Raw genomic sequence first — 25867 nt, 5'->3', positions numbered from 1 at the left:
AAACAGCTAGAAGCACCAAATAAGAAGAACCTAAAATATAATTGTAGCTGAACTAAACTATAATATAAAAAATTGTCGACAGAATGAAGTCCAGTGATGCACTGATTTATTGACCTGAAATCCAGACCTCACTATGCATTGCCTTTACAAATAATGTATATAATATGTTCTTATCTACGTCATTATTAGTGTAGAAACATGCATGTAATATCGCAAAGCTACGACAAAATCATTACAAATTAACCAAAGATAATTTTCTACACACGAAATAAAACCCAAGTTTTTCAATGAAAATGCATTTCCTAGTGACGTCGAAAGTATTGATTGGAATGATTTTTTTATGAATGAAACTGATGTTGACGCCATGTGGAACAAATTCAAGAAATCTTTTGTTGAACTTTCAAACAAACGTGCGCCGTATGTATCAGTGCGAAAAAAAATCAAAGGATCTCCTTGGATTACCTCGGCTTATAAACAATTAGCAAGAGATAGAGACTCCTGTAAAAGACAGTTTTATATTAGATCAAATATGATAGAATTAAAAATGAATATGAAAGTACTGCTATGTGGGAGAAATGTGTATCTCTCAGAAACGAAATAGATAGTGAAAACAACAAACTGAAAAGGTCATATTATCCTAGTAAGATAGAGGGAACCAGTGATATGAAAGAAACCTGGGATATTGTTAAAGGGTTGTTGCCTTACAAAAGCTCGAGTGGAGGCTCTCATCTTGCATGGCAGGTCATTGACGGTGCTATTGAATCTGATCTTTTTTAAAATTTCGGCAACAGAGCTTAACACAATGTTTAACGCAAAGCTTTTGAATCAATGGTAAAGCCCCTTAAAAAAGACAAGATTGATGACGCAATCAAAAGACTTCGGAGAGTACATTCACGTTTTACTTTTAGAGAGATAACTGATGACTTTGTTAGAAAGGAATTGAATAGGCCTACAATTGTACAAAATATGTAGGCCGTGACGATGTCCACCCGAGATTGTTAAAACTTAGCGCACAATCGGTTGCCATTCCTCTTGTAAGCATTTTCAACCAGTCCATACAATCTGGACAAATTCCCAATGTTATTAAGCTGGCTGAAGCAGTCCCTATTCCCAGAACAAAGACTGCAACCATTTTCGCCCAGTCTCCCTTCTCTCGATCGTTTCCAAAATTTTAGAAAGAGCGGTCTACTCTCAATTAATGAAATATCTTCACCACGAAGAATCGTTGCCTTGATCCAGTACATCCTTGTATTGTTTGTTTGTTTGTTTGTACCTATATGCCTTTGAACCTGAGGTATGATATTTATTGATTGTATGTATTTATCTACATCAACTTGTATAACAACACCAACTGTACATCAATATCTACATCTATCTATATCAATATCTTTGTATCCAGTACATCTTTTTTTATGCTGTACGCCCTTGAGGTATGATATTTATTGATAGCACTGTACTTACATCTGAACATCAATATCTACATGTATATCAACATTTACACCAATATCTACATCTATCAATATTTATTGCATATGTTTGACCTTGATCCAGTACACCTTTGCATTGATTGCTTGCACTTATGTATGCCTTTGAGGCAGTGGCGTAACCAGTGTTGTAGTCAAGGCTCAAACCTCCAAGGCCAAGGCCAAGGCCTAGGCTTCAATAACCAAGGCTGAGGCCAAGGCATGGAAACCCAAGGCCAAGGCCAAGGCCTGAAAACCTCAAGGCCAAGGCCAAGGCCAAGGCATTTCAATTGTACAATATATGGAAAAAAAATTAGACAACAATGCTTAGGCGGCATACATGACACACAGGACCAAATGTATAAAAGGTGTGAGCGAGCAAAATTTTTTACCCTTGTACATTTAAAACGAAAATAATTTCATGATAGATCATGTAGATTTAGACATAAAATTAAAATAAACATATAGTTACATTTGTACAATTCATTATTGTTCTAGGCGATTCACATTGCAATAATTATTATTACCAAGGTGATCTGATCCTGGCATGCCCATTCTCAACATGTTTTTCTCCTCTACCTGGGACAGGGGAGGCAGAATGTATTTTTTTTTGGGGGGGGAGGTCAAAGCCAAAAATGCACTTACAATATAAGTCAAAATGAGAATTTTGGTGCAGTTCAGCAAAGCTTTTTTAAGTGATTTCTAATTGATAAGACAGATATTTTGATTTAGGCTTTAATTTCCCGCTATAGAAAGCATAGCGAGCAAGTGGTTTTGAAAAAAAAAATCAATTTTGAAGTTGTAAAACTCAATTTTGGGTCAATTATGGTGCCAATCACTGTTAAAGGGCATCCTTGCGAGATGTTGTAATAAGAAATGAAATTTAAATATTTTGAGCTGTTTTTGTAATCATGAAAAAGGTGTGCATCTTACTAAACAAATTAACGCGAGCACAAAACACAAGCAGAAATTTTTACTGACCAGAAAAGGAAGCTGTTCTGGACTGCATTTAGTGACTCATAAATAGGATACATAACTCACCAATCAAATAATGCGAGCGCAAAGCGCGAGCTCAAAAATTTGTATTATTCCGATCTAAAAACTAGACATTCTAAGCATTTTTTTTTGTTAATTGAATGCGAACCTTACTTAACATAATTTATGCAAGCACAATCCAAAATTTGTTGATTTTGAAACCTAAAATTTTGCTCTGTATGCCATGCTTGGCCCCTCAAAATTTTTGGCTCATCATGCCATTGATGCCATAGCCCATTTGGAAATGACGAAATTGAAGTTTGTGTTCAAGTTTACCGAATCTTTTCAGAATATCATTAAGACTTAAAACATTCTTGTTGGTCAAAGAAAATAATACAAGGAAAACCTAATGGAATAGAAATCAACCTTGTTATCATTCTTTAGAGTAAGCTATTTTTAAAGTATGAAAATTGTTGTCAAAATTGCAGTCAGATCTGTCAGAATTATTCCTGTCATAAAATCACTATAATCAGTGGCGTACCGTGGGTCACGGCATTGGGGGGCACCAGCAAAAACTTGGAATTGCCTAGTGAGCGCGCAAAGCGCGCCCAGTTGCCAGGTATACTGACCTAATAGAGATATTTTTATAAGGACAGTGCCAATAAACGGACATGTATCTCACTAGTCAAATAATGCGAGCGCGAAGCGCGAGCTTAAAATTTTTGATATTCAAACCTAAAAAGGGACATTACAATCAATCTTTTGTAATCATGATACGTACCTGTCTCGTTAAATAATGCGAGCGCGAAGCGCGAACTGAAATTTTTGTAAATATTGACCCCAAACAGGAAGATTTTAAGGACTATATTTTAGGAATCTTTTATCTATTAAGATTATACACATCTCACCATAGTCATCTAATGGGAGTGCCAATAAGCGCTTGCTGATTTTGTTAGAATTACATCTAAACATGCACATAAAGCACTTGTAATCATGATTAACAATTAACATACCCATCTCACTAATCAAATCTTGCGAGCGTGAAGCGCGAGCTGAAAATTTAGTAAATTCAGACCTGAAGAGGGGCATTTTAAGGCTTGTTTGTAGGAATTCAAGAAGGACTTACATAGTTCACTAACCAAATGATGCGAGCGAAGCGCGAGCTGAAAATTTTTGATATTCAGATCAGAAAACAGAAAAAGGAACATTTTAAGGACTCATTCTAGGAATTGATGGAGAGCAGACATCTTTCACCAATCCACTACTGCGAACGTAAGCACGGACAGGAAATGTTTTATATTAAGACCTTAAAATGGGACAATCACTTAAAAGTATTCATGAAAAAGAAGCATACTATTGTACATATAAAAGAATAACTCGAAGTGCGAGGAAATATATTTGGTAGTTTGGTGTATATTGACTTGAAAACGGGAGGTTTTAGTATAACAGGATTATATATCTCGGTAAACAGACAATGGGAGCACCAGGAACAATGAAGACATATGCCCTGAGCAAATTATGTTTCATTTATATGAAAAAAATGTTTCTTAAAGTAATGTAACATAACATAATTATAACATTATAATGAACATGTCTTCTTTCCCACTACGTTTCTATTCCTTTCTCCCTCTTTTCCTCCTTTTTTTAGTCAGCCGATGGGGGGGGGGGGGGGCACGTGCCCCCATGCCCCCCTGTAGTTACGCCACTGACTATAATCCTAATCATAATTATTATTATTGATATTGTCATTATCCTTATTAGTCATGATTACGTCATATTACCAATAAATAATATTAATTTTCATCACTTCTCTTTGTTACATAATTATGTGATGATAATTGCAATTGATGGCACTGCTAAGTACACATACTGCTTCTGCTGCTGCTGACTGGTAGTATTTAGTGTCATTAGATGTACAGAACAATTGAAACATTTATAATTACTTGTATAAAACAAATGAAAGTACAAAATACAAAATGCCTTGAAAAAGCCTTGAAAATGCCTTGAAAATGCCTTGAAATTTCAAGGCTCAAAATCCTCAAGGCCAAGGCCTGAATGTTCAAGGCCAAGGCTTTGAAAAAATAGGCCTTAAGGCGCCTTAAGGCCAAGGCCGAGCATCAAGGCACTACAACACTGGGCGTAACTACGGGGGGCATGGGGGGCACGTGCCCCCCCCCCCCATCGGCTGGCCAAAAAAAAGGGAAAAGGAGAAAAGGGAGGAGAAAGGAAAAGAAACGTAATGGGAAAGAAGAAATGAATGTTCATTAAATAATATTATTATGTTGTAATTGTGTTGTGTTATATTATATAAGAATTTTTTTTTCATAACTTTATAAAACATAATTTGCGCAGGGCCTATGTCTTAATTGTTCATGGTGCTCGCATTGTTTGTTTATCGAGATAGATAATCCTGTTGTACTAAAACCTCCCGTTGTCAAGTCAATATACACCAAATATATTTCCTCGCACTTCATGCTATTATTGTTTTATGTAGTGACATATGCTTATTTTTCATGACTAATTAACGTAATTGCCCAATTTTAAGATCTTAATATAAAATATTGCCTGTCAGTGCTTACGTTCACATTAGTGAGATATGTCTGCTTTTCGTGAATTCCTAAAATCAGTCCTTAAAATGTCTCTTTCCTGGTCTAAATATATATTTTTTTTCAGCTCGCGCTTCCCGCTCACATCATTTGGTTAGTGAAATACGTATGTTCTTAGTGAATTCCTACAAATAAGCTTTAGAATGCCCCTCTAGAGGTCTGAATTTCCTAAATTTTCTAAATATTTGTCAACTGTGCGCACTTCGCGCCCTCAACTCAAAGTTTTTGCTGGTGCTCCCCCCCCCAATGCCGTGACCCACGGTACGCCACTGCTTTGGGGGTATGACATTTATTGACTGTTATGCATTTACATTTATCTACATCCACATCTACATGTATATCAACACCACTATCCAATCCATGTACCTCAATAAATACATCTATCAATATCAATATTTTGCATTTAAAGACTTACCTTGATCAAGTACATCCTTATATCGATTGTTTGTACTTTCTGTATATGCCTTTGAGGTATGATATTTATTGACTGTATTGTATTTACATTTATCTACATCAACATCTACATGAATATCAACACCAATATCCATGTACTTCAACATCTATATTGATTGTATGTACTTTCTGTATATGCCTTTGAGGTATGATATTCATTGATTGCATTGTACCTACATTTATCTAAATTAATATATCAACGGCAATATTCACGTACATCAATATCTATATCTTTATGAATATTTTGTTATGTACTAAAAGGCTGTTTTACCTTGAACCAGTACATCGTTGTAATGTCTTTTTGTACTTACGTGCATTTTATGCATGATATTTATTGGTTGTACTGTATAATTACATTTATTTACATCAACATGTACATCAACACCAACTGTACATCATTGGGTGATTTCAAGTCCGGTGTTGGCCTTGGTGTTGGTGTTGAAATTTGGATTGCTTTCCCTGGCTCCAAAACTTATTCAGAGTTTGCAAAACTGATCCAGTTCACATTATTAACATCTCAACAACTAGTGACTTACTTTTCAGGACCATCTTCATTTTATGTTTGGTGTTATAATCGTGTAAAATTGACCTAACACCAACTTACACCAAAAGGTCAACACCGTACTTGAAATCACCCATTATCCACAAATATCAATATGTTTTGCATCTAATGAATGTTTTACCCTGATCAGGTACATACATCCTTGTATCATTTGCTTTTACTTACATGTATATGCCTTTGAGGCATGATGTTACTGATAGTTTTGTATATACATCTATCTACATTAATATCTCTGCATACTATGTAATATGTATATACATCAAAATCTATATTAATATTCTTGCACAATATATTAAAAGGCTGTTCGTCCTTCATCCAGTACATCCTTGTTTTTGATTGTACAAAAAATGCATTATGTATCAGTGTATTAACCATGTGAACATTCAAAACTGTATACGTGCGATATTTATACTTATTATTGCAAGCTGTGTATGTTATTCCCAGAATTTAAATATATTATTTGCAGATTCTAGTCTTATTTTTGTAAAGACACGTTGTTATAAGTCCTTCTTTGCCTGTTATGTTCCTTATAATTCTGCATTTTTAAAACAAGATTCTTATCATCAACTTTAGTTTCCTCCCTCTTAGGCATGTTAGGTGTTACTTGATATTTTTTCTTCTTCTTTTCTTCCACTTCTGTTTACGTACCTATATTAACATGTCTATAGCCGAACGCCATGTTGTACTTGTGAAGTTATATGTGACCGAAATCGTAGTCAAGCTGATACATTTGAGTTTATATGTTCCATCTGCAATTGAAAACTCTTCCCTTTTAACAATTCAATTCAATTCAAGGTTTATTAAAAACATGAGTCGCAGCCAAATGGCTGAATTGTTCATGTATACAAAGTAAAAACAATAAAATGACTCATTACATATTTCAAACATTAAAAAACAGTAAACTTTGTAAATACTGACATGAGAAATATGTGTATAGGCAAGAATACTTTGGCAAAGAAAATTTATATACATGTACATAAGATAATGAGGAAATAGTTAATTAAAAATAATAAAAACAAAATACGTAAACGGTTGTAAGAGATCAATGAAAATATATGGATATTAAATAAAAGAGTTGATTTCCTCATTCCATATTATTGAAGATGATGAGTTTTTATGGGCACTATACAACATTTCATATACTAATGTTCAAAGTCTTAAAATCAATCCTTTTATAATGCATAATAACCTAGAATAAATGCATTATTCCCCCAATCTACATGGCCAATCTTCTGTAGAAGATTGTGGAGGCAATTCTCCAACAAATCCATGTTTATACCATGTTTATATTATGTTCCTGATTATTTTTGTACTAAATAACTCTGATGATAGACTATCCCTATTACACGTAAATACTAGGAGTCTCTGCATGCTCAAACTTGAGTAAACTTAAGGAGTTATTGACTTCCCTTGATTTTTCCTTTTCTGTTATCATGGTTATAGGAATATCAGAAACTTGGCTGAACTCTTTCATGTTAACTTCTATTATAATATATCTAATTACTCATTTGTGCACACATGCCGTGATTCCAGGACTGGTGGGGGTGTTGCCTTGTATATTTCCGAAAACGTTGAATTATAAAGACCAGACCTGACTATAAATACTTCATTCCTTCAAACTATTTTTATTGAAATTGTGAATGTTAAGAGGTAACATGAAGAAAACATGTTAAGAAATCAATAATATATTGGGGGAGCTCGAATTGCAGATAAACATAAAATCAATAGAAAATGTAACTAAATTTAGACATATGGGTGTCACCTTCAGGCACTGAAAACATTCAGATGACAGAGTTTGCACAAATTAATAAGAGAAAAGATATTTCATGTCTTATATTCAACTCGAGTCTTGAGGCAAATACCACTGCAACATAATGCGTTTAAAGGCCTGGTCACACCGCCGAGCGTTGTTGGAACGGTCGTGGAGCGGAGAGAAAAAAAATCATCATTGCTCGCTACCGTCCACGATTTCAATTGTTTTTTTTTTCGATTTTTAAGGCCTGGTTACACCGCCCGAGCGGTGTTGGAGCGGTAGGGAAAGAGAGTCGAATTTTGCTCACAAAATTGGGGAAAAAATCGAAAACAAAAAACAAAACAATCGAAATCGAAAATGGTGAACGGTAGCGAGCAGTGATGATTTTTTTCTCTCCGTTCCACGACCGCTCCAACAACGCTCGGGGCGCCCGAGCGTTGTTGGAGCGGTCGTGGAACGGAGAGAATAATGTCGCAAGTCTTAAAGGCCTGGTCACACCGCCCGGGCGGTGTGACCAGGCCTTTAAGACTTAAGACTTGCGACATTATGCGACAGTAGAGGAGCTACGACATTATGCCATGTATGCTCTGATTGTGACATTGCTATTAATCATGCGTTTATGTGAAAAAAGGGGGAAAGAACGAAAAACAAAGAAAAAAAAAACAGAAAAGGAAAATAAGCGGAGGAAGACGAGTGAAAAAATGAGATGAGGGGAAAATTTGGTAAAACAATTTATGTCACTATATAACATTTTCGCTCGCGCTTAGCGCTCACATTGCCAAATGTGTGATTTACATGTCTTGCTCAATATGGAGCTTAAAATATAAAGTTTTTAAGTCTATATACAAAATATATTTCAGCTCGGAAATCGGACTTTCATTATTTTAAATGATTAACAATTTGATTTTAAAAAGTGCTTTGTAAAAATGCCCCTATTCATGTGTGATTGCCAAAAACTGTCAGCAAGCGCTGCACGCTAGCATTTTGAGTGAGGAATTATGTATGAAAAATATTAATTCTTTAACAAACTTTAAATCCCAATTTCTCCTCGCAGTAATTATTTAGTTGCATACACATCTATATAGGATCACATACATTGCCTAGAATTTTAGGACCAAATACATCACATAAAAAATTATCACGCGCTTCGCGCTCGCACTACTTAAATAAGGCTTATTATGAGATTATTCTATATTTATGTTCATTTATAAGAATAAAGCTAAGTAGTAACTATTACGACTTCCCCTTCAAAGACACCAACAAAAATCACTTCGAGTGGCCAATCGGGGAAAACATGGCTGAAACAAAAAATCCACCCCCTCCCTATTGGCGAAGGCTGGATCTGCCCCTGCCTTCTGTATACTCTCAGTCTATCCTTTTCCCATTTTGCAGTGCAGGTGTGCGCGCGTGTGTGTGTGGGAAGGTGCGCGCGCGTGTGTGTTAATGTGATTGCAGGTACTTTCAGATGTCCGTGTTAATAATGTTTGAGGTTTTACTACATAATCAGAGGTCTTGTTTTGTTTATTTACATTTGCTCGTGAGCACCTGTCGTGATAAGCTGCTGCCTGCCTGTTGTGTTGTTTATTGGGAAATATATATATATATATATATATCCACATTGTTTTCCATAACACAGAGGTGAAGACTGCCAGTGCCGACCTGCGCTCTCGAGCTGATTACCCCTTTTTTTAAAACTATTATTCTTTTGTTTTGTCATTATTGTTTCTTTTTCTACAAAGGCTGAATGACAAATATGTCTACCCCTAAACTCGGCACGTTAAGGAAATTTGCATTCATCGTGTCATTCTTTTTCATCGGTTTCATCGAGATGGGAGTCGTCAAGAGTTTTGGCGTGCTCATTGAGGAGGTCGTCTTCCAAATTAATTCTGACCTGGGGACGGTTGGATTTATCTTTGGGGTTTACAGCGGCCTAGCATATCTATTTGGTAAGTGCAAGGGCATTTTCACTCATTTCTATGAATACAAATAATTTATTTTTAACGGCTGGTTGAAACACAGTCGAATTCCTGCTATACAGGGGCCGCGGTACGGTTTGGAAAGTGGTGGGGTCTGAGTAGGCCGACCATGCAAGAAATAACAATCAGATGGCAATTTTTAGGGTTTTTTGTATTTTATTATGGAATAAAGTGGGGGCGGGCTTTAATGGAAATTATTAGAGGCCATTTAACAACTGAAATAAACCCTACATTAATTAAGCAGTCAAATTAGAACGAAAAATAACCTTTTTATGAATTTCATGTCCTATACCATAGACTTTGTATTTTTACCGGCGCTATCTGTTTGCATTTTGGAAATATCGCGCGAAGCGTCGAGTGTGAGCCATCAGGATCAAGCTAACCAAGTGAAAGGAGGTTTAAAATGGTTCCAAGACAATTGCTACGCAAAATGCGACAACTGCTCCTCCGATAATTGCTCCGCACAATTGCTCCGACGATATTTGCTCCGCCGACAAGTACTCCACTGATATTTGCTCCGCCAACAACTGCTCCGCCGACAATAGACCCGCCGATATTTGCTCCGCAGACAACTGCTGCAGCAGCTCCGATTGGACGACAATTGCTCCGCTGATATTTTCTCCGCTGTTCTGCCGACATTTGCTCCGCATAATGCGACAATTGCTCCGCATAACGCGGCGATTGCTCGGTATAATGTGACGATAGCTTCATCGCTCCGAGGACATTTAATCCATGAAATGCGACAAATGCTCCACATGCATGACTGATGTAATTTGGATCTGGAACACCTTCGTAAATGCGCTGTCACACCTTGGCGTTTTAGACAGCGTATGCCCGACGTATCAAAATTTCTCTAAAACGTCGGCATACGCTGAACTTTGATTTTTTTTTCAACTCTGGGCGTATACTTAGCGTATTCATAACGAGTTGGACGTGTACATAACGTATTAGTAACTTATATCGAACGCTTCGTTAACTTATAAGTAACGTATTCCAACGAATGCTTAGCGTTTTGCTGGCGTACACAACTTATGTGCCAGCGTATTCGCCAAATTCCTCATACGTCGGGCATACGCTGTCTAAAACGCCAAGGTGTGACAGCGCCATTATCAAGGCCTGGTTTTTAATTCATTCTTTCTTTATTAATTAATTAATTTGTAGTTGTATGCATGCACTGACCGATAATTGGCAGATAGGTAATAGCATTACCACAGCAATAACATAATTTAACTGCTCTCTACTATGGACCTGTTCGCATTTTACATACAATTTGTTAAAATCAAATCAGTCGATTAATTTGATAACACTAAACAAATATGAATGCAGTAACACATTGATTTTTTTTCTTTTCCAATCTAAAAACCTAGAAGTTAGAGTTTGGTTTGGATTTAATGCAATTTTAAAACAATCACAGATAAATAATTATGTTGTTGTTTACATAATTACACAAAAAATATATACCCTATATATGTATTTTAACAACCATGCTTGATTTTTTGAAGATTAAGTATGTTTTAAAATTGTTTAAAATTTAAGATTTTGAATAATTCTTTAAAATGTAGTAAGCATATTTAAAAGTGTCGTTTCAACGTTACACAGTGACAGTGTTGAATATAAAATCAAACAGCATTTTTATTGTGTAAAAACATATTTAAAAAATTAGAATAAACTGAAAACAAAACAAGACTTAAATCATTGCATTTCGAGATTTTTCTCCAGATAAATTGAGGATAATGCTTGAAATTAAATGGAACCGTGTTAGAATATCAAATTCTATATACGGGGTAGAATGAAATCAATATTTATAAGGTTCCACCGGCTAATTTATTATAACAGTTTGAAAAATCTAAAATACCGTTCTATGGCGATTTTGGAGTTGACAATGGTAATGAAGATGGCGGGTTTAGCAGCACAACTCTTTACATGAAATTCATATAATCCACCTTTATCCCTGAATACATATGCTGCTCATTTTGCCTAAAGGCAATATCATTTTATACACATACGTTTCGAAACGTTATGATACTGTTACCGATCCATCCATCGATTTTCAAGGAAACAGCACGTTGGAAATTTCCATTTCTTTAAAGGCATTCAATTTTTTTTACAAAGACCCTATTAAAAAAGTTACAAGACTGCTATACAAAATGATTATTCATCCTCATCTTGATTATTGCACCATCAATTGGATGAAACACAATTGTACAAATAACACAATATCATGATTATACATCCTCATAAAAAGCTTAAAATACCTCAAAACAGAGTAGTAATAAATTACTGTTCACTGTTTCGTCGAATTTCCCATTTTTTATGATTTAAAGATAAATGAAAACCTGCTTACTGACATAATTTGCCCCCAACGTTGTAAAGCAAAAAAGAGAGAAAAAAATGCTGTAACCAACGATCCCTTTATCGGGGGGGGGGGGGGTCCTGCGGACAGGGGGAACAATGCCCTCACATGTCGAAGCATTAAAATGTGTCCCGAATTTCCACCTAAGAAAAATACCCTCTTACAAACATGTGCAGTGTGCCCTTTACATCCTAGAATGACCCGTTTTATGAGTTAACAAGTGCTCCCTTTCTTTTTAGTGCCTTTTCTCGTATGAGATAAGCTGTCCTTATTTCACTTTTTTCATATCCGTCAGCACCCGTTTACTTTTTAGCTTTCTGTTCCCTTCTGAAAGTGCATTAGTTATACATGTATAACCGCTTTCAAAATGTTTTTATTGCTCCTTTTACTCCTTTTTCATAGTTTCCATGAGTTATTGGTCGAAAATATGATACAAATGTCGATCAGAATTATGATTGCGATGTCTTTAGATAAATTAATAAATCGTAAACATTGTGATTATTTTTGTCAAAATATGGCCAAATAATGATCGCTACAATTGTGATTTGGGAAATAAAATCACTTTATCTAGAATCTGGATTTTACTTAGGATAGACCCTGTTACTTCGATACGTTTGCAAAAGCATTTTGTGACTAAGTGACCTTTTTCCAAAGAGTGGTCAAACTGGCCATTTTTGGTAAAAAATTCGCCAGAATGGCCAAAATATCGTGATCACAGTCAATAAAACTCTCATCATAAGAATCGGCGCAAAAAAACTTATCAAAGATAAGCTTGTCAACCTTCCCCGCCACCAAATATTCTGATTAAAGCCCCCTATCTTCTAGAATATAAATTCCTGATTAAAAACCCAAGAAGTTTATCCAGAACTGTCTTTTAATGGTTAGGATATTTTTGGATTTAAGATAATTGCCACAAATTATCAATTCGTTGACCTGGCAGCTGAAACACAAAGAAAGGTTTACCTTTGACGACAATATGGATCAATACTTAACAAATTATCAACCACTTTCAGTTTTAAGCCGATCTCAAGTCGAGATGTTAAAAAACACAATCATCAATGAAATGCAAGTAATAAGGATCAAATTCCAGCACATGTAATTGAAGTTATTGACTACATCATTACGCCATTGACAGATATTGTCAATACTTCACTGTGCACAGGGAGGATTCCTGATGCATGGAAACGCTAATCTTCAAAAGTGGTGACATTATTCTACTACCACAATCCGCCAAACTATAATAGACCAATCTCAGTACAAACGGTTTTGTCTAAATACTTAGAAAAAAATTGTGTTTAATCGAATGTATAACTACCTTAGGCCAAGAGCATTAGGTTTAACATGGAAGTTTCTGGTAACACCCTTTTTTCAGGATAGGTCCAGGAAAATGTCTAGAATAACATACTAAAAGTCCCCATAAATCCGCCATGGGGGGGGGTTCCGTAATCTAAGATGGCGTCCAAAATGGCCGCCATTCAAAGAAAATGGGCATAATTCACTAATTTTTCACACTAAACATCAAATTTCGGTGCATATTTCATGGTTTAAAGAGGTAAAAAGATCTAGTGATATAGGTAAGAGTAAAAATAAGCAGACCAGGGTACCTAAAAATCCAAGATGGCGTCCAAAATGGCTACCAAAGCCTAAAAATCCACTATTCATCTATTGCTTACTGTAATATCCTTAATTTTGTTTCTATTTAATGGTTTTTAATGGTCAAGTAATAAATTGGGACAAGTTACAAGAACATTTTGTAGTCAAGTTTGTCAAAAAATCCAAGATGGATTCCAAAAATGGAGTAAAAAATGGCTGTTTTTACTTACAAATGGACATAGTTCATTTGATATCTACCTGAGATATATGATTTTGGTGTCTAATCCATGGTTTGAAAGATCAAATGATACATTTGGAGATGTTAATAGAACATTCAGTGTCAAGTATATCCAAAAATCCAAGATGGCTTCCAAAAATGGAGTCTAAATTGACTGCTGTTACTGAAAAATCCACCTGAGAGATATGATTGTGGTGTCTTTACTATGGTTTTAAGTGTCGAAATAATGCACAAGTAGAAAGGACATTCAGAGGTCTAGTACATGTATGTATAATATTGTAAAAAATATGTATAATAATGTAAAATAATACTTTATTTGATATTTGCCTGTGAGGTATGATTTGTTTTTTTTTAAAACCGTGGTGTAAAGAGCCAAGTGAAACATTGGGACAACTTACAAGGACAGTCAGTGGTCTAGCATGTCTAAAAATCCAAGATGGCTTCCAAAAATGCAATCTAAGAATGACTGATGTTTGTTAGAAAATAACATGGTTCATTTTATATCCGCCTGAGAGATAATATTTGGGTGTCTATACTATAGTTTCAAATAATACTTTGGGACATGATGATAATCAATTGCCAATTTTCCTTCATAATCCAAGATGGCTTCCAGTATGGCGTTTAATTCTCATCGCTTGAAAATAGTCATACCCAATATTCACCTGTGAGAAATAAACTTTGTTTTTGCACTATGGTTTGAAATGTCAAGTATATATTAACAACAAGTCGATCACAAGAATTTTCGGTTTTCCATTATATATGCAATTTGGTTCCAAAATTGAGCAAAAATGCCTGTTGTTACCTAATCCTAAATCTTTAAGATTACTTTACCCAAATGTATTTAAGCTTAGACACCACAATTGTTCCTCACATGAGGATATTGTATGAATAATGATCATTTCTTAAGTGATTGGAGTCATTTATACGCCATTTTGTAAGCCATTTTGGACTTTTAAGAAAAACTGGACAACTGCATTATCATTGTTAACAGTCCCAAAATATTATTTGACCCTTCAAACTATGGTTTAGACACCAAAATCATATATCAGGCTGATATCAAATTAACTATGTCCATTTGTAAGTCTCAGAAGTCATTTTATTATTAATTTGTCTCCTGTGCCTGGGAGGCAAAAAGCAAACTGAATCACTATGATCCACAAGTCTCTCATCCAGATAAAACTGATTTATACTCCATCTAACTATCTTGAATTTCTGAACATACTAGACCATGGTCTAGACACCAAAGAGATATTTTTAGGTGTATATTAAACAAACTATCGATTTTTAAATAGAATTAACCAATCATAACCAATATACCCAATTTTTGGAAGCCATCTTGCAGTTTTGGGCATAATTGACCTCTGTCTGTCTTTAACTGGTCCTATTATTTGACCCTATAAACCATGGTTTAGACACCAAAATCTTATCTCCCATGCAACTATTAAATGAACATTGTCAATTTGTATGTAACAGCGGCCATTTTAGACTCCATTTTAAGAAGCCGTCTTCGATTTTTAGACATACTGAATCCCTGAGTGTCCTCTTTACTTGTGCTATAATATTCGACTCTTTAAATTATTGTTTAGACACCACAATCTCTCACGAGGATTTTTTCTAATGAAGTATGTTAATTTTTAAGTAACAGTGGTCAATTTAGACTCCATTTTTGGAAGCCATCTTGGATTCTTGGACATATCTGACAACTTAATGTCCTTTTAACTTGTCCAAATGTATCATTTGACCTTTCAAAACATGGTTTAGACACCAAAATCATATCTCTCAGGCAGATATTGAATGAACTATGTCCATTCGTAAGTAAAAACAGCCATCTTAGACTCCATTTTTGGAAGCCAGATGGATTTTCGGACATACTTGACCACTGACTGTCTTTGTAACGCCATCTTTCATTTATAGGTACCCTGGTCTGCTTATTTTCACTCTTACCTGTATCACTAGATCTTTTACCTCTTTTAATCATGAAATATGCACCGAAATGTGATGTTCAGTGTGAATAATGAATGAGTTATGCCCCTTTTTCTGTGAATGGCGGCCATTTTGGTCGTCATCTTGGATTACGGAAAACCCCCATGGAGGATTTATGGGGACTTTTAGTATGTTATTCTATACATTTTCCTGGACCTATCCTGAAAAAAAATCAGCTTGTAACCAGAAATTTCCTTTCTTAAGCCTATTTGGCCTAATGCTCTTGGTCTACCTGTCAAACAATAGTTTGCTTGATCCATGCTAGCATGGTTTTCGTCCAGGCCACTCAACAACCATTTTTACAAAGATTAGCCCTGTGATATTTTACTTTGTTTCAAATTTAAACTTGTAATTCTACGTTACTTACATTTCACTGCATAAATATGTTTGGTTTGTTAGATCATTGTGTCGTCCGTTTTTTAAAGGTAAACATCCTGTAATTTTTCGTTGTAAAATTACTATTATTTTTAACAGTGTAAATGGAATTTGTGCAGCCAGTGCCCTTGAAAAGTTTGGTCAGTGCTTTTGTAATCCAGTTTATATTACATGAAGGAAACGGTCCTTTCCACGATACCTTAACCGTAAATCTCTTTCATTCCATCACTGTTCCACACGTATAAAATATACGAGTAAAATATTATCATAAGATGATTTTACGAGCGCACTATAAGCTAATTCATATATATTTTTTGCTTACGCCATTTCAGGACCTTTTATCTTACCGACGATAAAGTACCTGAGTTTGAAACAATCCTCTGCAATTGGTATGATTGGCGGAATTTGTCTGGCGGCTTCCTCTTTTACATCAAATATAGCCCAGCTGGCAACCTGTTTTGTAATCTCAGGTAAGTCAAATTAGAATACATTAACTTTGGGGTAACTGCAATCAATCAAAACTAAATACACTATCACAGTCAGTCGGCAAGCCCTAAAAAGTAGCGTCTTTTATCCAAGTGATATTCATGACTAGAGGGTTTTTGCACGAAAAAAACTCTTTTTATTCGGCCATTGCTGCTCTAAATATTGACCAAATGTCGTGTTTTTGGTATCTTTATAAAGAAGAAAAATCATTTCTTTAGGTCATGTGTCTGGATTTTTAAAAAGATTTTGTAACATAGGTGAAACGTTTGATCCAAAACATGACACAAAATCATTATTTTCAGGCAATAAAACTTGTTGTTTTTACTCTTAATTTCTGGTTGGGCCCGAAAATATTTTTTTTAAATTATGATAAAGCTGAAGATCTAAGCTTTAATATGATATAATTTTTATAAGAAGAGGTATCTTAGATGGGTCAGCAGCCAGCTTTTCATAGGCCAAGTACATTTAGCAGTTTAAAAACAAGAATACTGCGCTCTGATTGGTCATATTATGAAGACCACACACCCACGCAAATTCCAATGTCCCCACACTAGGCCTCTGCAAGGTCTCACATGGTAATGTCTTCATATTACCCGCGCTTGTTGTTTTGAAAACAATCTTCAACCAATCAGAACTTTGGATTTTATGCTACGGAAAATTTAAGAAATCTCGTTATGCAGTTTGGTTGAAAAAGCTGGCTGCTGACCCTTCTAAAAGGTGCCACATATCAATAATCTACAAAAATGAAATAAAATGAGTCAATGAAGATGTAATTGGACCAGGCACTTTATGCCACGTTATAACAAAACTTGGAAAGAGAGGTTTTTTGACAAGTGCTGAAAGAAGACTCATATCTCTTTGTTCAATGGACCATATCGCATTAGACGCTGAATCCACGAAGTGGCACAACGTACCAAAATCACATGAAAAGTCAATTTTAAGTACCTTTCAGTTTTAGAATTAAATTTTAAATATCTTTCAGTTTTAGAATTCTCTGGCTATGGTCTATCATTTTATCGAAATTTAGAACCCAATTCTCTCTAATTAATGAGATAATTAACTCCTTTGTAAAATAATCCACGAAATGACACGGAGGTGCGCGCCGTTTCTACGCACGGTGAAGTAATATTTTCCACAAAACGACACTTGTCATGCTTGTGTTTGAATCACTGCTATGTCAAGATTTGATCTTCATTCGATAAGTTTTTAACATGGAAGGCAGGAGTAGATACCTGGGTCTTGGTATGTGCATTCTTTATTCAGTTAAACTTCACAATCATATAACAACGGGCTGTTGAAAATGTGAAAATCTTTATTCGCGTTTATCTAGAAAAGTGATTTCGCGCATCAACGTCGCCGAATCCACGAAGTGGCACACGCGACCGTGACCGTTGATGCGCGTAATCACTTTTCGAGATAAACGCGAAGAAATATTTTTACATTTTCAACTGCCCGTTGCTATATGATAATGAAGTTGAACAGAATGAAGAATGCACAAACCAAGAGCCAGGTATCTACTATTGAATTCCATGTTAAAAATTTATCGCATGACATAAAATCTTGACAAAACAGTGATTCAAACACAAGTGTCGTAGAAACGGCGAGTACCTGCGTGACAGTACGTGGATTATTTTACAAAGGATTTGAGGGTAGTGTCGCTTTTTCAATTTTAACTGTTTCATTAATTAGAGAGAATAGGGTTCTAATTTGTTTTTAGAAATGATAGACCATAGCTGGAGAATACTGAAATTGAAAGAAACTTGAAATTGACTTTTCAGTGGTACAAAACAAATGCCAGTTTACGCTTATAAAATTATATACAATATGATGTAGTAATTTTTACATTATACTAAATTTGAATTGCCATTAACTTTTTTTGTTGGAGACGCCGTATACTTACCTTTATTTATGTATTTAAATTTGAATGAATAAACGAATTGAATTGAAGATGGCTTTTATTTATTTCATTGTTTCTTACATGTTTTTTTTATGCAGGCGTTGCCTTTTCATTTGTTCTTGCCGCGGGGCTCATTCAGTTCAACACTTTCATTCCGCCTGAGGACTTCGCGTTATTTTATGGCATTACAGAAACGGGAGCCCCAGTAGGAATGATCATCTTACCTATCCTGGCCGAATTTTTAAAAGAGACCTATGGGTGGAGAGGCTGCATGCTCATTCTAGGTGGAATCTTGTTGTACGCACTGCCGTTACTGTTGGTGATGGTAGGCAGAAAAGAAGATCCAGAAGACACTTCTGAAATGACACATGTAGATGAAATGGACAAAGGTTCAAATGAGAATGATGTAAATCTGCAGGCCGAGCAAGGTACAACTATTGATCTACTAGAAGGTCCAAGTTATCAAGAAATGGAGGAACAAGTATCAGGCTCCCAGCAGGCAAAGAAAGCTCAAAGTCAGGATATCGTCAGCGCAATAACAAACGTATGGCGATCCGTTTCTGATTTCTTTGGCCTTTCTCTATTCACAGAAATATCGAGTTTATTTACATTTTGCCTGTTCCATCTTTCTGGCGGACTGGTAATTTCCGCATGGGTAGTGTTCTTGATACCACATGGGGTTGCAAAGGGGTTTCCCCTATCCCGAGCAGTTTTTCTGGCATCCATAGGAGGAATAGGAAACATTCTTGGTAGGTTAGGCCAAGGTCCAATCATCTACCATAAATGGCTATTATCTTCGAGCCTCACTTTCATCTGTGCTTTCATTAACGCGTGTGTACTCTTAATAGATCCATTGATAGATAACTATCTCGTTTTGGGAACTGCTACCTTCGTCAATGGTCTCACTATTGGTGCAAGGACAACGATACTTACTATTCTGGCTAAAGAGCTCCTTCCTGTTGACCGGTTTGCGACTGGATATGGTTTAGTAGCTTTGTTCTACGGCTTAGGGCAGCCCTTAGGAGGATTGTTAGCAGGTAAGCAAGTGAACGTAAAATGGTACAATTAACGTACAAGATCGACACCACGACTCCGACATGCAGCCCGCCAGTCATACAAGCTCGACACCATGTCAAAAATGCTAACGTGAGAGGCATTGAGTGAAATTGTCCCACGAATCCGACTCCTACGAGATAGAAACTAGCCAGTAAAAGTTACCCACAAGACAGAAAATACCCGAACCAGGCCCACGAGACAGATGCTATAGGGTCAAGCAGCAAACTAAAACCGACCAGAAATGGACTTAATCTTAGAGGTCTAATAAATGAAAATCATGAAATGAATGAACACATAACTTTTGATGGAAAAGAAGAAAAATTACAAATTAGGGACCATTGGGAGCATTGGATATATAATCGCAAGGTTGTGAGTTCGAATCCCAACTCTACCATTGTCTCCACTTTCGTTTTAAAAAAAGGCCCGAGAGTAATATCTGTCGTCTATAATGTCAGCCACTATGACTGATTAACCTACACGTAAAATGTTTCCTAGGTAATTGGTTATATACCAGCTTGGCGTTTACCAGCAAAACGCTGTCCTGCCGAGTTCCTATGGGAGTTACCATGAACAGAAAGGGAAATAGACAGATATGTATTTCAAAGATTACAGCTTTGGTTTAAGATTTACTAAACATAGAAATACATGCAAAATTATTATTGAAATAGCGCAATTGCTTCAGAATAATGTCCCTCTTATAAGTTTGCTGTTTTCCCCATGACTCTATCATTTTCACATTCTTGATATAAATCCTTGTTTGACAATGTTTTTTTTTCTCCCCCCCCCCCACATTGTTTTTTACATCTATTTCATTCTTGTTTTATGATATTAGATACGTTATATTAGATATAAATGAATAATAGAGGATTTGTATTGCGCACGTATCCACATTGCTAGATGTTCTAGGGTCATTACCCCTGGCTAAGCTAGTCTACCGATTCCGGTGCGCACAGCTTTTTGAGGAATTACTTCCTGCCGGTATCATTTTACCTCACCTGGGTTGAGTGCAGCACAGTGTGGGTAAGTTTCTTGCTGAAGGAAAATACGCCATGGCTTGGAATCGAATATACGTCATTCAGATTGAAAGACGAGAGTCGTAATCACTTGTCTAGACCACAACGCCCCAACATATGATAAATTTTTTTTTGTTTGCTGTCTTTCTTCTTTATTTAATTTTATTGCCTTCTTGTCATTACCTTTTCTCAGGCATCCCTCTATCAGCTACCACGAACCTTTCAATTTCAAGGCGCCACATTCACCCCTGCAAAATTTGAGACACCCTCTCGACATCTGTCTGATGTGTGTCTTGCGGGTTTAATTTCAAAATCGTCGGTCTAGTGGGATGTTATTAGTGTAGTGTCTGCCTCATGGACCTTGCTTTGCCTTGTGTGGGCCTCTCGGGCTTACATTTTGTATTGTCTCGTTGACCTTAACCATTTAGTGTCTATCTCGTAGGCTTTTTTTCGCCACGAGACCGCAACCCACGAGCCCGACAGCCCAATAATCAGAAAGTCCATTAAATAAACACTAGACAATAAGGGCCCACGAGATAGACCCTAGACATTAAAGGTCCACGAGAAAGACACTGAACAAAATTGGTCAAAGAGATCGACTGACATTAGACAAACTAGCCCATGAGAAAGACACTGGACAAAAGCAGCCCACCAGACCGACAATACAGAAAGCAAGCTCACTTTTAATTAGCAAAACAACACACGAGAACGCCAAGACAAACAGCGCCATCTTGTGATCAAGTAAATTAAACCATCTACACAGGGTGTGTCAGGTTTCACGGAGATACATATAGCGCCCTGGTAAATGCCCAAGGAAAGACGATGAAACGAAGAACCGAAGTTTAATCAAACACGTTGATACACAGAGACAAATTAAGATCTGGAAATAGATGATACACACTTCAATTTCAATGGAGGGAACAAGACAGATTGGTTGATTTTTACTTTAAAAAGTGTTTAGATCGAGTGATGGAAAAGGAAATAAATACAAGAAGTTAGAAAAAGATAACAGATTGAAGGAAAAGCAAGGGAAATCTATGAACAAAATGAGAGACACAACGAGGGGGTGCGGAATCGATAGGGACAACTTTATGAAGGCATAATACAATCAAACCCAAAATGAACTACCTTACCTTATTTAAACACAAGATGACGCTGTTTATCGTTTCGGTGTCGTGGTTGTTTCTTTGGTCTTTATAGTGTCTGTCTTATGGGCCATGTTTTTTTTAATGTCGGTATCGTTGGTCGACTCCGTATAGTGTCAAACTCGTAAGTTGCATGTATCGTCGGCTATTGGACTTGTGGGCCGTTAGTAGGGTCCATGGTCTGGGGCATGTCGTTCCGCTGGGTGTCAGTCTTGTGAGTTAATATGTACAACATTATAATATGCGATTAGGGTACTACCAATTATTACCACAGACTATACTTTTTTGTGGTTAAGTGAAGTAAAAATGATTTTTAGATTTAGCATTAATAATTATAATTACCTGTAGGCTATTTAGTGCACGTTACAATCCAAGAAATCTAGCGCTGCTTTTGGCGAGCATTTGTCTTTTGGGAAGATATTTGCAAGTTGGACATAAACGTCATTTTCCGTTGTGACTCCGTCAGGCAAGGGGGAATTGGGCCAAGAGCATTAGGTTTAAAATGGAAATTTCTGGTAACAAGCTGATTTTTTAAGGATATGTCCAGGAAAATGTATAGAATAACATACTAAAAGTCCTCATAAATGCTCCGTGGGGGTTTTTCGTAGTCCAAGATGGCGTCCAAAATGGCCGCCATTCACAGAAAATGGGCATAACTCACTCATTATTCACGCTAAACATCAAATTTTAGTGCATATGTCATGGTTTAAAAAAATAAAGAAATACGTTAGAGTGAAAATAAGCATATCAGGGTACCTAAAAATCCAAGATGGCTGCCAAAGCCTAAAAATATACTCTTCATCTATTACTTCCTTTAACATGTTAAATGTCTTTAATTTTGCTTCTATTCAATGGTTTTAATGGTCAGTGGTCAGGTATGTCCGAAAATCCAAGATGTCTTCCAAAATTGGAGTCTAAATTGACCGCTGTTACTGAAAATTGACATACTTCATTAGAAAATCCACCTGAGAGGTATGATTTTGGTGTCTAAACCATGGTTTGAAAGGTCAAAGTTATACGTTTGGACAAGTTAAAGGACATTCAGTGGTCAGAACATTTTCTGGACCTATCCTGAAAAAAATCAGCTTGTTACCAAAATTTTCTTAAGCCTATTTTGGCCTAATGCTCTTGGCCTAAATGGTAGCAGCTGTTTTCGTCGTGTTGCTCACATGGCTCAGATGCAAGAACTGATTTTATGAAGCCTGTATTACATATCCTCTGATTAAAAGCAAACAAAATGGTCGTTGGATAGTCTTAATAAAACACAATTAAGTAAAATGTATTCATTTGTACAAGTCTGAAATCAAGTATGTTGGTCGCATTGCCCATAGGATGATGTCTTCATAATTAGTGATTCCAACGTTCCAATGTAGTTTGTTCTTTTTTCCTCAATCTTTTCTTGATTTGTTTCTGACTCTTGTTGTTTTCACACATAATAGCTAGTTCTCAGGGCTTAATTCTCCTATAATGCTAATTTAGAGGGGTACCGGGATGAAATAAATTATATCACGATAAGTAGAGCAAAATGCACCAAGCAAGATGCTGTAAATTTCATCAAAGTCTGATAACTAGTAACAAAGTTATTGAATTTTAAATTTTGGCAATATTTTGTGAAAACAGTTACAATTATGCACGTCTTTATGAATATTCATTGGGTGGACTAATGATGTCACATCCATACTTTCCTTTTTAAGATATTACATGAAATAATAATTATTTCATATTTTCATACATGTGTGTACAGTCTCTCTTATAATCAAAGAACTTGCGGTAATGAATATAAATGCATTCAATCAGTTGTCAATCCAATTTTTAATGTTCTCTGAGGACAAAATTATTAAAGATAATTTCCTATGATAAACTAAAAAATAACAATTTGAGATATGACATTGTATGACATCCTCAAATTGCTCATTAAATATTCATGACATTCCTAGAACTGTTTCACCGGAATAACGCAAATCTTTAAAATGTCATAACTTTGTTATTCCTCGTCCGATTTGGATCAATTTCCAGTATTTTCTTTATCTGGTCAAATCACATGTTGTCAACCTGGAGTTCACCTTTAATAGTACCCTGATGTCATCGCTGCAGACATCACCCCCCCCCCTTAAAGGACAAGTCCACCCCAACAATAACTTGATTTCAATAAAAAAAGAAAAAAATCAACAAGCATAACACTGAAAATTTATCAAAATCGGATGTAAACTAAGAAATTTATGACATTTTAACGTTTCGCTTCATCTCACAAAACAGTTATATGCACCTCTTGGACGATATGCAAATGAGGGGACTGATGACATCACTCACTATTTCTTTTGTATTTTATTATATGAAATATGAAATAATTTGATGAAGTTTCATTCCTCCCTAAACACGTGGAATTCCATTTTTTTTAACATTTTGTGCTTCAGGCAAGGAGGTCCTAATCATCAAATTTGCAAAAAAATTAAATATTGTATAATTCAAATAATAAAAAACAAAAGAAATAGTGACATCATCGAATCTCTCATTTGAATGTAACTGGTTCGTTCATATAACTATTTTGTTAAAAATAAGCGAAACTTTGAAATGTCATAACTTTCTTATTTTACATCCGATTTTGTTGAAATTTTCAGCATTGTGCTTGTCTGATTTTTCTCTATTAATTCAAATCAACATTTTTCTGAGGTGGACTTGACCTTTAACAAGCGTATGACAAGCCACCGTTAGACGGCCTCAGTTGAACAAGTTTAATAGCCGTCCAATGTTACAATATTATTATTATTATCATTATTATTATCACATTCATTATTGTTGTTGTTGATGTATATATATATATATATATATATAGTCATCATTATGCAAACAGCATTATTTTAATTTGCTGTAAACTCTGTACTTTCCACAGGATGGCTATCAGGTACCTTCTCCTACAGCATCGCTTTCATGTTCCTTGGTGGATTGGAAATCATAGGCACTATCTTCTTGCTACCCACTCGATACGCACTGAAGCAAAGAAGTGATCGTGAGGAGTGAGGAGAATTCAAAATTCATGGTGAACGAAAACAGTATACATTTTCATTTGGTAAAAAGGAAAGTGGAATAGCCAGGACTCGATCGATATATCACAAAGTAACAATGTTAAATTGAAATAAGATTAGACTCTCGTGATATTGTAGATTTACACCAGGCCTGTTTTGGGAGGCGAATTGAAATATAAGTTCATAAAACAAAATTAAACCAAGGGGTAAGTTCCTAGAAATATAGACATAAATGATAATAAAAATTGACAATCATAAATGATGTTTTTTTAATCAGCTTTAAAGTTCAGACATTCCCTTATAATTTCATTCTCTTTTTCATCGTGCGCCTTTCCCTCGGTTTCTTGTTCATTTGTTATGAGCTATATATGTTTCATGTATTGTTTCTTTATCTATTTAGTTATTCTTATTATCATCATCACTACTACTACTACTACTACTACTACTACTACTACTTCTACACTCTAAACAATATTGGGTAAAAGTGCTCCATGAGGGTAATTGCGTGTCCAACCAACATTGTGCATTTCTTTATGGCATTTTTATTTATCCAGTAGGATGAAAATTCTGCCCATTCTATAGGTATCACAGGCTTAATTCATTCCCCATAGACTCGTGTGTTAAATTGCCACATTAAAAAAATCATAAAAAATAAGGATGAAATTCGGGGGTCGAATGTTTACTACCAGTGGATAGGATATATATCTGGCAATCCATATCTGACCAGAAAAGGGTCCGTCGACCGGCTCATTTTAAAAATAAATTGGCGTGTTTGAAGACATCGTCGGGGGGACCAAATTCATCACCTCAAACAGCAAAATAACCCTAATCCTTCCGCCAGTCAAAATATAGTCCAAAATTGGTGATATTTCTTCCCAATTTGGGAAAAGGAAGTTCAGTAATTCCCAAAAATAGAA

At 35.8% G+C, this 25867-nt stretch overlaps 1 protein-coding gene across 3 annotated transcripts; it reads left to right on the top strand.

The window, feature by feature from the left end:
* The first annotated feature begins 1255 nt into the window (after window positions 1-1255).
* On the top strand, window positions 1256-25407 carry LOC121415744 (monocarboxylate transporter 1-like). 3 transcript variants are annotated; one of them, XM_041609072.1, is made up of 5 exons: window positions 1256-1294; window positions 9552-9758; window positions 16663-16800; window positions 18812-19257; window positions 24818-25407. In XM_041609072.1, exons 2-5 carry the CDS (start codon window positions 9557-9559, stop codon window positions 24881-24883), a joined length of 852 nt encoding a protein of 283 aa, XP_041465006.1. In that variant the 5' UTR covers window positions 1256-1294; window positions 9552-9556; the 3' UTR covers window positions 24884-25407. The 3 variants fall into 3 exon arrangements, with proteins under 3 accessions (XP_041465006.1, XP_041465004.1, XP_041465005.1); XM_041609070.1 differs by having other exon boundaries at window positions 18812-19750; XM_041609071.1 differs by lacking the exon at window positions 16663-16800 and having other exon boundaries at window positions 18812-19750.
* The last annotated feature ends 460 nt before the right edge of the window (window positions 25408-25867 follow it).

Source organism: Lytechinus variegatus, chromosome 5 (assembly GCF_018143015.1).
Source record: "Lytechinus variegatus isolate NC3 chromosome 5, Lvar_3.0, whole genome shotgun sequence".
NCBI classification, from domain to species: domain Eukaryota; kingdom Metazoa; phylum Echinodermata; class Echinoidea; order Temnopleuroida; family Toxopneustidae; genus Lytechinus; species Lytechinus variegatus.
This window is presented reverse-complemented; position numbering and strand designations above follow the sequence as displayed.

Excerpts from the sequence above, each read along its gene's own strand:
- LOC121415744 (XM_041609070.1), top strand. The coding sequence starts at position 9,557 with ATGACAAATATGTCTACCCCTAAACTCGGCACGTTAAGGAAATTTGCA. Across the intron at positions 9,759-16,662 it reads CGGCCTAGCATATCTATTTG|GACCTTTTATCTTACCGACG; the intron begins GTAAGTGCAAGG and ends ACGCCATTTCAG. Across the intron at positions 16,801-18,811 it reads AACCTGTTTTGTAATCTCAG|GCGTTGCCTTTTCATTTGTT; the intron begins GTAAGTCAAATT and ends TTTTTTATGCAG.